The 13,401-nt window shown below is 32.9% G+C and overlaps 1 protein-coding gene across 2 annotated transcripts in view; it reads left to right on the top strand.

Moving 5' to 3' along the window:
• The window catches only part of Edil3 (EGF like repeats and discoidin domains 3), a 399,045-nt gene that overhangs the window by 275,950 nt on the left and 109,694 nt on the right, over positions 1-13,401 (top strand). For both annotated transcript variants that reach the window (XM_048800248.1, XM_048800247.1), the window contains 2 exons: positions 8,479-8,634; positions 9,794-9,938. In XM_048800248.1, the coding sequence (XP_048656205.1) occupies positions 8,479-8,634; positions 9,794-9,938 (301 nt within the window). The remainder of the gene's footprint in view (positions 1-8,478; positions 8,635-9,793; positions 9,939-13,401) is intronic.

The following is a 13,401-nucleotide window of genomic DNA, read 5'->3' as shown; positions in this document are numbered from 1 at the left end:
GTGTATATATATATATATATATATATATATATATATATATATATATATATTAATTACTTATTTCAGCTCTGGGGAATGAACCCAGGGTGCTCGACTCCTGAGCAACAACTCAGTCTATTTAGCATTTTCTAAAAAACTTTGATACAGCAGCTTCCTAAATTGCCTTGGCTGCCCTTGAATTTGCAATCCTTCTGCCTCTGCTTCCCAAGTGCCTGGATTACAGGTGTGTAGCACCACACACAGATATTGGAATTATTTGTAGTCACACCAACTACCTGTCAGACATACACTTAACTGTACTAAGTATATCCCAACTTTCAGCAACAATGTCAAGTTACAGAAAAACAGAACTATTCATAAAAATAGTTACTTATTTCACTTTTTTCCTAAATTTGAATGAATAATTTTAAGTATGTTAGTATGTAAGTATTTTTGAAATGCTTATGTACAATATCTGATATCAGTGAACAAGCCTAGGAAATTTCTTTTGTAGGTAGGTACCTGTACTTGCATCCAAGGGCCATATTAAGTTATTAACCTTAAGAATAGAGTTCTAAATGAGAGGAACTAAAGACTCCTCCTCCCACCCCTTAGCATATCATGTGCCAGCATTGACCTGAGGATGCACCTCTTTATTTTGAGGTGCATAATTATTACCAGTCTGAGCAAGATATCTTCCCATTTTATATGAAATTGTTACTTGTTCCCACTCCTCTTACCTTTATAGGAAACCAATCTAGCACAGTTGACCTGTGACCTTTCATTTCACCTTCCCTGTGTTTATGTGGACTAGCAAATTATTGGAAAACACATGATTTTATATTTCAATATGTTTTAAAATGCACATGTATGCCATTGTGTGCATTTCATTCTACACTTTTTCATATATTCTTATGGTTTTTAGATATCCAAATGTAAGTTTAGGCCAAGATTTCATGTCTTTAGAGAATATTGGTTCTTGTGCAAGAACTCTTAAATATATACATGCACACACACACACACACATACACACATACATGTCATGCACAAAAAACCATTTTATATTTTAATTCTCTTTTTCTCGGGGGATATCCTCTGTGCAAATATAAAATATATTTTTAAATAATTATGTGTATGCATTTCTCTATAAACATTTATGCAAAAAAATTTTGAGAAGAAATGCCCATAAATAAGAATGTTTAATTTTGTTAATAACTAACAGATGGGAATGACTGTACCACTTTATACTCCCACCTTCAACAGCAGAATATTTTACCAGTACTTGATATTGTCTGATATTTTTGTTTTGTCATTCTATTGACTATATGTTAGTATCTCCTTATAATTTGTAGTGATTACCATTTAATTTTCTGACTTGATTTTTAATATCCTTTCTTTTTATTCCATTTTTAAAAATTAATTTTCTCAAAAGTTATATGTGTGGTAAGTGTGTGCGTGTGTGTGTGTGAATAATTTGCAAAATAATAACCCTTTTACATTTCATATCAGTAGTTCTCAATTAAAACTACAGTTTGCAAAGGTGGAGGGTCCCAAAGACCCATTCAAGAGGTTCACAAATCATTGTTATTTCCATAATATTTCTAAGGCGGTTTTTGCCATTTTCACTGTGCTAACATTTGTACTGATGCCACCAGCAATGATGAATAAAACTGCTCATACCTTAACTTCTTAACGGTGGCACCAAACCATACTAGTTACTGAATTGTGTCTATCATGCACATGTGGGAGTGAAGAAAAGAATACCCAATTTGTTTAAGAATGCCCTTGATGAAGCAGTAATGATAGCTAATGTTATTAAATGCCAGTCCTTATTAGGTCTTTCATATTCTGTGTGATGAAAGGGGAATTATGCATAAAGCACTTCTGCTGGGTGTGTGATGATCATCCTCAGGAAAAGCTATTGCAACATTGTGTGAACTTTACTATGAAACCCCCCTCTTCCTTTTTACAGCATCATGTGTATTTCAAAGAATAAGTGACAGGGGCTGGGTTGTGGCTCAGTGGTAGAGCACTTGTGTAGCATGTCTGAGGCACTGGGTTCTATTCTCAGCACCACATAAAAATAAATAAATAAAATAAAGGCATTAAAAATTTAAGAAACAAACTTTTCAAGTTTTGGTATGGTAACAAAGAAAATCCATACTTATCTAGCAATATTATTAAAACACCCATACTTTTCCTGCTACAAATCTGTGTAAAGTTGGATTCTTTTCAGCAAATAAAAGTGTATTCACTACAGAATTAAACATGAGAACCTGTCTTTTCCTAAAGCATATATGAATGAGATGTGCAGAAATGTAAAAAATAGCCTTTCCTTCTCAGTAAGTTTTTGTTTTCTAACAATATAATTTTATAGAAATTTGCTGTATATGATAACTTTTAATTGGTTTATTATTTTGAAATGGATTAATAAATATTTCTAAAATTTATTAGTTTCAATTTCTAAATCAGAAAAAAATTATATATATCATGTGAATATATAATACCTATGGTAAATATCTCACAAAATCATGTATGCATACATATTTGCTCTGGGGACTTTTAATAATTTTTCAGAAGGAAAGGAGTTCTGTGTCCAAAGTTTAAGAAAAAATGATTTCCTAAATAATAAGCCCATGCCAATTTTTGATGTTGCAAATACCTTCCCCCAGGAGTTACTGTCCTATAAACTTGACCTGTGATGTTCTTGGTCAAGCAGGGAATCTTATTATTTCCATTTTAGGGAAGTATATGAAACACTGTCCTGCACTGTAGTCTCACTGCTCTTATTAGTGTGCTAGGGTCTATTGGTCTCTTTCTTCCATCCCTTCCTTATTCTCTCCCTGCATTGTTCTTGCTCTTGTGTTTCACAACTGAATAATATCCTATTTTCTGGACTTTCCCATATCGCAATGACTTACATCTCTCTTAGTAACATTGTAAATTGTTTTAAATTGTGTTGTATTACATGTAGTATTACAGAACCAACTGGGAACCTGTGCCAACTTAGGTAGCTATGATTATACTTGTAGGTTGCATTCCTACAATAGAGTTGCAGAGTTAAAGAGAATGCATGCTTTTCGTTTTGCTTCATGTAACCAAATGTGCTTCGTAATGACTGTGTCATTTATACTGTCACAGAAATTCATTAAGTGTACTTGTTTATCTACATTCTTGCTAACCCTGGGTAATCAAACTTTCTAATCTTTGCTTTGGATAGACGAATTATAATATTTATCATAATTCAATTCAGATTCAATAGATTAAATTTAACTTATATTATGAATGAGATCATGTTTCTTTTCATGTTTATACATATTTCATTTAATGTCACCTAATGAAATTCTTTGCCCATTACCATATTGAGTTATTTTTGTTTCATCTATTGAAATATAAAGTTACTAATTTACTGAATTAATCAACTCTTTGTTCTGATTTATGAAAGATTAATCCCCATTATCATTTGTATATTGATTTTTATTTAGCTTTTATCTTGAAGGAATTTTTAGTTTAATGTGACAACATTTTTAAATTTTGTGTCATGAATAGAAAATCATTTTCACCTTAGAGATTTAAAATCCCATATTTTCCTCTGATAATTTTGTGGTTTCTTTATTTTCATTTTCTTTTCCACCTAAGTGTTCAATTTAACTGGAATTTATTCTGGGACGAGGGAACAGATATTATCTAAATGTTTTTTAAGACATCTACCTATTTCTCCCAACCCAAATGTTTAATACTCTTTTTTTTTCTACTTTGATTTTAAAGTCACTTATTTAATATATAAAATTTCTTTACATTTTGGGATTTATTTGTTGACTTTCTCTTCTGTTCATCTGTCTCTACATGTGTCAGTATCCCACTACTTTAATTATTTATATTATTTTGTCAGTTGTTACTTGCTGGAATACATTATACTTTGATCTATATTAAGCCAAATTGCAGAACTTTTAACTCCTGACATAAATTGTTCTATCATCCGCCAATATGGACAATTTCAGTATCATCTTCTTTCTTTCTGGAAAAGGTCCTCTATGCTGTCTTGCTGCTCCCTGGTTTGTCCTCCAGCTATGTCTTTTTGCTCTTTTGCTTCTAAACTACCTCATAGGAAGCTTTATTTAAGCAACCATATTTTTCATTCTTAATATCTTCAGTTAGTTCTCATTTAAATAATTGTTCTTCTCTTATGCTTCAAAATCTTTTTTTTTCTTTTTAAGAATTTGTTATGTTGTTTGTTGTTTTAAGGTTTTAACCTGGCAGATCCATTAAATTAGGCTTCCCTAGTGTTAGTCCTGTGTTGTTGTTGTTGTTGTTTTCCCCCTTTTGATCATGGGACTTGCGTTCTTCAAGGAGTTTGATATTGATGTTTTTGCTAGTGGTATACCTAGAGGGGAGGTAAAACTCATACCCTAGCTTGAGCTACTACAGGTAGATTATTTGGCGTTGAGAGTTCTCACAGCCAAACTAGATTCTACAGGTAGTCCTGTACTCTATTCTCCTTGCAAGACACAGCTAGCAGTTACAAGAAGCTCTGTCACTGTTTCACCTCCCAGGTCCATAAAGTAAGGATGTGGGATGCAAAGGGTAGAACTAGTAAGTCTCCTGGTGACTACAGGTTCCCATTCCAGCCTGGCTCCATGTTTTACCACTTTTCATACTGTTTGACTGGAACTGAGTACAGCCCAGATAGACAAAGTGAGAATGAGAAAAAGTGCATCTAGGAAATTCTCAAATCTAATTTCCATGATCAGCCTTTAGAGTTTGCCTTCATACACTCCAAATACATCGATGTGCACTGGGGATCTAAAGAACCCCTGTTACATGAAGGGTTTCTCATAATTTGGGGTATGTGTGTATGTGGGTGTGTGCACTCACATGCATATGTGTGGTACACTTTAACAAAGTCCGAAACCTTCTCAGCAACTCTTATATTGGAGTGTCCTTAGTGCTAGGATTCTTGGGAGCAGGCACACTGGTCCATGCTACTTGCTATTTGGTCATGAACCTATTAGTTTTCCCTTCTCGTAACTCTTTTGAAGATAATGGTCAGATTTATACACATACTTGATTACTATAGCCCTAAATAACCATAATAAATATCAGTATGTAGCTCTGGAATTTTTTTTTACAAAGTTCTGTTTATATCATTATTATGATTATAAAACCGTATGGATAAACCTTTCCAGAATGTTTCTTTTCACTACAAACAAAAAACTACAGCCTTGGAGGCTGAAGCAGGAGGATCGCAAATTCAAAGCCAGCGTCTGCAACTTAATGAGACCTTGTCTCAAAAATAAATAAATATAAAGGGTTAGGGATGTGGCTCAGTGGTAAAGAACCACTGGAATCAATGCTCGGTTAATTAAAACAACATCATGAACATCAAACCAAAAATTGAATGTTCTAAGAGTTTGGGGGAAGGCAGATACTGTTAAATTTTTCCATGTGTATATCATATAATCTTCACATATAATAATTTTATTAAAACCTTCTTATGAGGAAATTAAACTTCAAGAGGTATAGGCAAATTGACCAAGATTACTTGGGTAGGAAGTGACAAAACTGAACTGAAATACCCAGTCCTTTCTGTTTCTGCCTGGCCTAAGGAAAGGTTCAAGGCATGCTAGATCTAAATGATTGTTCTTCATATCCATAAAGGGATAAAAAATATCTTAGGAATCATTTTAAGGTTACATAGTGTATCTACCATCCAGTATAACAATAATTTCTTTGAAATTAGATATATAAGTGAAAGTATTTTATTTTATATCCAAGATCCATCCACAGAGTAATTTAGGCATTTCCAGTTCAGTTTCCAGTAAACCTTTAACATAGTGTCTCATACAGTTCAATTAAGTAGACTAAACCTAAGATTACCTTTAGCCATTGTTATTTTGTAAGCAATCAAAAATAATGTTGGAATATAATGAAAGGAGATCGCTTACAGGAGGTGGTTGAAGTGGAGATGTTTCTAAAATCATGTTATAATCTTCCTCTAAGGCCTAGTTTATTTTTTACAGCAACTTAGATTTCTGACATTAAACTTAAGTATGATTATGAAGGTGAAATTCTATCCTCTTTATATTAAATTCTTTATTATCCAGGCTTAATGGTGCTAGATGCATAAGAAGTCAATAGTCCGAAACCTAGTAATTACTAAACCTTAGTGATCCCAGAATCTGTATTTTGTGAATCAATTTTTTGTTTTTATTTTGTGTTTAATGAAAATAGTGCTGATATTTAATTACAAATTCTTAAAGTAGAGACAACTCAAGTTGGGTAATGCTTTACTACCTGAAGGTTCTAAAATGTGTACTTGGTACTTCTAAGTATTACAGCAAATATGAATCTTTTAAAATACAATTTCTAATGACATAGAGAAAAACATGAAATCAGGTTTTGATTTTTTTATTGTTATATTTTTACAATCTAAGCTTTAGAAAATTAGTGTATAGCTAATCAGCCAAAATCTAGCAAAGATAATTTGGCTGTCTACAAGAGGTATAAACAAGATAATTGAAATGAGATAAAAGATAATTGAAAAAGGAATGTTCAGCAATGCGAAATGTGGAACTTGGCTTCCAAAATAGGAGGAAATGTGATTCAGAGTGCCCATTGCTTGTGTTGGACATATTTGGAAGGTTTAGGTTCTGAAGAGTCTCAGATTAAAAAGAAAAATAACATCACTCACAAGACACTGAGAGAATGTTGCTTTTCCATAGCAATGTGCTACTTTACCTAACTCACTAAAACAAGTGTCTCTCAGAGGTTCCCTTTTCCAAATTTCAAACATAAAACTCCAAAGTCAGCTGTTAGCTGAGATAAATGTAGATAAATATTAAATTAGTAATATATACCTTAATGACAAATATACTCTTTTTGAGCTTCCAAAAAGGAATGGGACTTAAAATATATTCATGTCTATAAACATTTTGATATCTGAAATGAGAAAATTGAACCTGACGAGTATCTGAGTCAATGCACAAAAAGAGACAAATACCCAGAATTTTAAGTATGAAATCTCTATTTTAAAAGGTTGTTTATAAGATCTGTGTTGAAAGCGTGAATGGAGTAAACTCAGCTTAGCAGTTGAGAGGCTGGGACTCTAACTCATCATGACCAGGCTTCTTCCAAGAGTAGAACTGAAAACTTCCTTGTGAACAGCAGTTGGGAAGGACCTCATGACATCTAGAAGGAGAAGAAGGGGCTTTAGAACACTCAGAAACAGTTACTAGAGAGAGACTGATTCATCAAGTGCATTCATATGCTGATTCTTAAAGTCAGATCATGGAGTGGAAAATCTTGGTCACTTACATGAACCTAAGGATTTTCCTTTTTTTTTTAAATTTTTTCTTTCTCAGAAAATAGTCTCTGAATTATTAAAAATACAGTGTGAACTACTGAAATTTTCCTGGTTTACGTTGGTCGAAAGGGATGCTTCATAAGAATTTATCAATGGGCTGGGGATGTGGCTCAAGCGGTAGCATGCTCGCCTGGCATGCATGCGGCCCAGGTTCCATCCTCAGCACCACATACAAACAAAGATGTTGTGTCCGCCGAGAACTGAAAAATAAATATTAAAAAATTCTCTCTCTCTGTATCTTCAAAAAAAAATTTATCAAGAATATTAAAGCAGGACTGTTTTACTGTTTACATTTTAGAATGTATAAATGCACTCTAAAGTGAATGAAACAAAATTTGAAGTTTATGTAAATAAAATATTTTGCATTGTACTATTTAATTATTTTATGTTAAGTATCAGAAAGAGATCCTTATTTAAATATTAAAAGAACATTAACATTTTTATTAGTTACTTATTTCTTCTGCTGTAAACTGTTAAAAATTGACTTGGAATGGATAGAAAATGCCAATTAGGAAGTCTCCATATAGTAAAATTAAGAAAAAAAGCAAGAATTTGATGAAAAAATCATAGTTCCCTCATGACCATTTGTACAACCCACAACAGATTTACACTGTAGCAATGCAGAGGCCAAAGATACTTGGGTTTGGTTTCATCATCATTATTGCTTTTACCTTTCCTTATTCTAGTACTCAGAGATCTTAGTGAGATTTGAATGTTTTATTTTAAATGAATATTTCTCGAAGCTTAAGTCAGTTGAGACACTTTAGCAGTAATGATGCTGATATTTTGACAAGAAAATGTTCCCATTTTTCAGTTTGCTAAGACACACCTGCACATTAGAACCAACCAAAAGTTTTCTATCTTTTATTTATGGGAACATTATACTTTTTGAAGCCTGCTCACATGCATTGTTTTGCTTTTTAAGAAAGTATTATTCCATTATAGAAAGCAATTATGAAGTTAAACTTAATATGTGCCTATTTTATATGTTTATCTGAAAAAAATTTAAGATAAATATTATAAATAATATTTATAATAAGATTATAAATCTATACTGATAAATAAAAATGTTATATTCCCAAAATATGAATAGCCTGGAAGCAATGAGATTATTTTTGGCTTTTTTGTTTCCTCAGATAAATTTGCAAAGAAAAATGAGAGTTACTGGTGTGATTACCCAAGGGGCCAAGAGGATTGGGAGCCCAGAGTATATAAAATCCTACAAAATTGCCTACAGTAATGATGGAAAGACTTGGACAATGTACAAAGTGAAAGGCTCCAATGAAGACATGGTAAGACCGACTCCTTAACCCACATAAGTAAAAGTAAAATGCTATTTTCTATCACTGATGATTTCATCACAAATGAGCCTTCAGGAGAAGCCTATGTTGAAAATGTTTCTGGTGATTTTTGCTTTTAATTGGGCTAGTGAAATGAAGAGAGCAGGAGTTTCTCCAAGTTATAAACTTACAGCAGTTGTTATTTAAGATGTTCTTAGATTTTAACTAGAGTTCCAACCAATACTTTTTGCAAAGTTAGCAAAGCCTTCACTTTCCCAGAAGTCAACTTTCAATTTCATCATTACTGATTTTACAGACAGTATGCATCTTTAATCAAATAGCTGTGGATCAAATCTACTACTTTAAAAATATTCTACAGGAAATGGATATAATATGCAATACAATATGATATTCAGAATTTTGAAATTGTTTCTCAAAAATTTTAAAAGTAGAAATATCAGAACTGCAAATCATCCAATTTTAAAATCATGCATCAGATTAAAATCTGAGAAATTTTTTGAAATATTTTTAAGTTACCTTCTCAAGTGAATTTAAATAAGATTTTCTGTTTGCCAGGTTTATAAAATGTATACTAAAAATGAGATATAAAGGAACTACTTGATTTTTAAAAGGAAAGTAGCTTTTACTGGAGAATACATATAAGGAATTGTCAGCCTCTTTGCCATGATCTGGGACTTGTTGATAAAGGTAATCTTTATCAGTCAAACCCTAAGCATCATAAATCTGATTATAGCACTAGAAAGACAAAGTAATCAGGAAGCACTACTGGAAACCAGTCTTTACTCCAAAAAAATGTACTGAGTTGCAAAATGAACAGATAGACCCAGATTCAGTTGAATGATTGAAGGTGCCATTTCTCAAAAAAGAGAGAAGTAGTCTCCCAGTTCTAAGGGCTGGCCTTAATATTGATAAGACCATCCTAAGAAAGTATGCCATAGACCACAGTGGTTTATAGCTTTAATTAGTTTTTTATCTATGGGTTTTTTATTCACTACTGATGGTAAGGTACTTCTTAAATGCTCCAGGCCCAAAAATATTTAATATAATCTTTTAAGAATTATGTGCAATGAGGGTAAAGGTCAGCATAGAAAATAAGTAAAGAAGCTACTGCATTTAATAAGTTAAAATTCTGTATTATGTCTTTGCCCAGGTGTTCCGTGGAAATGTTGATAACAACACACCCTATGCTAACTCGTTCACACCCCCCATAAAAGCTCAGTATGTAAGACTCTATCCCCAAGTTTGTCGAAGGCACTGCACTCTGCGAATGGAACTTCTTGGCTGTGAACTATCTGGTGAGTCTCATATTACCTCTTTCTGTACTGTCTTTAAAGAAAATAAAACGCACATTTGTATGTAGTCTGCTACTAACCTATAGCTTTCCAAATACCCATGGAAATTAATTTCTGCTTCAAAATGTCCAGGGCATGTTTCAGTCAGCTTGCCACTTATGCATAAAATAAACAAGTTCAAAAGTATGTTATAGAATAGAATTAGTATAGAAATAGTAATGTATTTTGTGGAGTGGCCAAATAAAGTACAAACAATCCTCACAGGAAACTTGTCAAATTTGGATGTATCTCATTGTTTTGGGTAGAAACGGTGATTTATGTTTTGTGACAGGAGTTCAGCATAAAATGGAATCTGTCTGACCTCATAAATTGCAGTTAAGTTTACGATATATGGTACAGGAAAGTAAGCTTTGTCGTTGTCTACCTACCATAAGAACTTGGTGCTTTTTTCTTCTTTTAGATTTTATAAAACATGTAAATTTATCATTCCTCCCTAGGGAACAATACTTCAATACCAAGATTGCTACTATAAATTTATTCTGGGATCATTCTTAGCTAGCAACCTGATTATTGTACAAATAGTGGTTATCCAGCTCGAGAATAATCTATCAAAGGACTCAGCGTTAAGTAATTCTCGTCCTCTGGGAACATCAATACTAGACATAAAGATGAAGACTTAATGCGTAGATCTAACAGTGGTCCTATTTCATTATAGATAGATTCTGAACAAAATATAAAATCTTCTAGAGGTACTTCACTGTTCTATATTTTTAGTGGTTGTTCTTATGTTTCTAGCCTCAAACTTTTCCTATATTTGCCACAGAAGCACCAAATTATTTTGTTCAAGCAACTGAGAAGAAAATTTGAAGTTCATGTGTGTTCACTTCTTAGCATAACCTCAAAAATGTGGAAAAATATTTATCAACTTAAAACAATACCTTTTGAGAAAATAGGAAATTAAGTCCTTGGAAAGAGACAACTGTGTGGTTTGATTGATCTATTAAAGTGCATACTTTATATCCATTTCACTTCTTAGTTTTATTTGTGATACCTAAAAAGGGAATGTTTTTATTTTATCTTGAGATGGCACCTCTATAAGTTTGCCAGGATGATGTCAAACTCACAATCTTCCTGCTTCAGCCTCCTCGGTAGCTGGGATTACAGGAGTAAGCCACCACACCAGGATAGGGAATAATTTTTAAACAAATAAAAAGTAGCACTAAAATGTGAACAATTTTTAATTAGCCCATTGCATTTAAAAAAATTAGATTGATTACTCTAGATGAGTGAATCTATTTTAAGAATTACATTTCATATTCTATATCTGCATATTTTATGAAGCAACCAATACACAGCTTTAGTGCAATTAATTATTCTAACAGATTTTTTTTCTTATTTGGTAATTTCAGTCAGTTTATTGGCTGTCAGTAAATCTTTGAATCATTGCTGTATAGTGTTTGTGTTGCATGTCACTATATCACCAGAGGCCAGTGCCATCTCTAAGCCATTCATCATAAAGTAATCAGGGGGAAGCCTCAATATGATGAGGTTCACTATAAGCCCTGTGGTTTTTAGTTGCTCAACATCACCTTCCCCAATTTTTCAGTCTTCTGATTCATGAGGATCAGTCTCTCGTACATGGCATGGATACACCCCTAAGGTGTAAATATATTTTACTTTCAAGTTTGACAAGAGGTTACACCTGACACTTTACAGATTTTGTTTTCTGAAATAGAAGTAATGCTCTACTTTCCAAGTCTGCAAATTGATTTTGAACTTGCATGCAGAGAATAATACCTCGCAGTGGTTGTTTTTAAAAACTAGAGCATTTTACTATAGAAATAACCAGTTTCCGTGTTAATACCTTAATTTGCTCAGCTGCTGTTCACACTGGCAAAAGAGTTAATTATTTTTATGTGCATGAAAATAATACAAAATTGGAATTTGTGACAGAGGGTATATTGGCAGAGAAGTTAGCTGTAATACTTGGAAATAAATACACACATAAAAACCCAAACTATTTTCTTTAGTGGAATGCAATGCTGTAAATTCCTTTTGTTGTTGTTGTTGTTGTTTGCTTTTTGCAATAAATTGTCATACAACCTTTAACCCTGTCAAGAAGATCAGTAGTTAATCTCTTTGTAGACCCTTAAAAATAACAACTTTTAAATTATCTGAAAGAGATATGACTTATGTGTTTGGAATAAAATAGACCAGACCGTAATTAGAGGAATGAAACTCAATTACTTATTCTTTAAGCAAATAATTACTCAGCATTTCAGCCTGCTAAGAACTATACAATAGAATGAGTATGAATTTAATTTTATGACTAAGAAGAATTAGTCAAAGGCATTCTTTTTCTATATAATCCCTAAACTGGTATTCTATATAAGAGAAGGGGAGAAAACAACTACTTTTATTTTCCTTTGTATCTATGACAACTAACATTTTATAAAGACTTAGGAAACAGTGGTGGGGTGGGGGCGTGGATAGAAATCTAACCAAAATCTTTATAGCAGACAATGCAAGTTACTTTAGAACTAGATAAGCAGCATGCCAACAGGGGTGTTAAGACTTTATAAAATTTTTGAGAGTTGTTATGATATTTTTCTCACTCAAATTTTGCTTTTAGCTATTAGTGCTATCTTTACCATAGGACTCAGGATGTATTCCTCCTCAGCAAGACTCCTGTAAAGATAATAACCCTCCATGCCATTTTTTTGTCATGGTTGGGAAGGATAGGACATTCCTAGGCAGCGGAGGTCAAGACAAAATTGGAGGAGACCCAAGGAAAACAAGTGACCTAGATTGACCAGGACAGAAGACAGTTGGTTGTGCTTAAGAATTATCAATGAAGAATTCTAAACCAATCTCTCAGCGCTTAGACATAAAATGGCCTAGTTCTAGCAACTTCAGTCAGTCACAGGATCATCATTAGTACTCATTAATAAACTGATATTTGGAGACTTTTAACATTGTTTTTTGTTGGAATAAGTTTTATGGAAATAGGAAAAATAGCCAACCCTTACTAAATGCTACGTGTGCCAGTAATGCTTATAAGTTTCATGTTTATTAACTAATTTCTTAGAACACTTCTTGAGGTAGTTTCTATTATTATCACCATTTTACAGATGACAAAACTGAAAGTGGATAAATAATAAAAACACAAGACCACTCAGCCAGTAAGTGGGGGAACAGTAGAATATACGAAGAAGGTATCAGATTGGATAAGTCAGTTCTTTTATCTTTGCTTCCTTGGTCAAACTTACTTTGTGAATATCTTGGCTAAATTATAACAATTTGACTTAAGAAAGCCTCAGTCACTAGCTAAAGATGATTGAATCATGCTTCCTATTACAAACTCTGTAAATAAAATTTTGTCAGTCATAGTTTGAGATTGGGAAATTATGTGTGTGTATATGTATACACACACACACACACACACACACACACACACACACATATA

This window comes from Marmota marmota, unplaced genomic scaffold, assembly GCF_001458135.2.
Source record: "Marmota marmota marmota unplaced genomic scaffold, marMar, whole genome shotgun sequence".
NCBI classification, from domain to species: Eukaryota; Metazoa; Chordata; class Mammalia; order Rodentia; family Sciuridae; genus Marmota; species Marmota marmota.
Note: the sequence above shows the minus strand (reverse complement) of the source record. Positions and strands in the feature narration are given on the sequence as shown.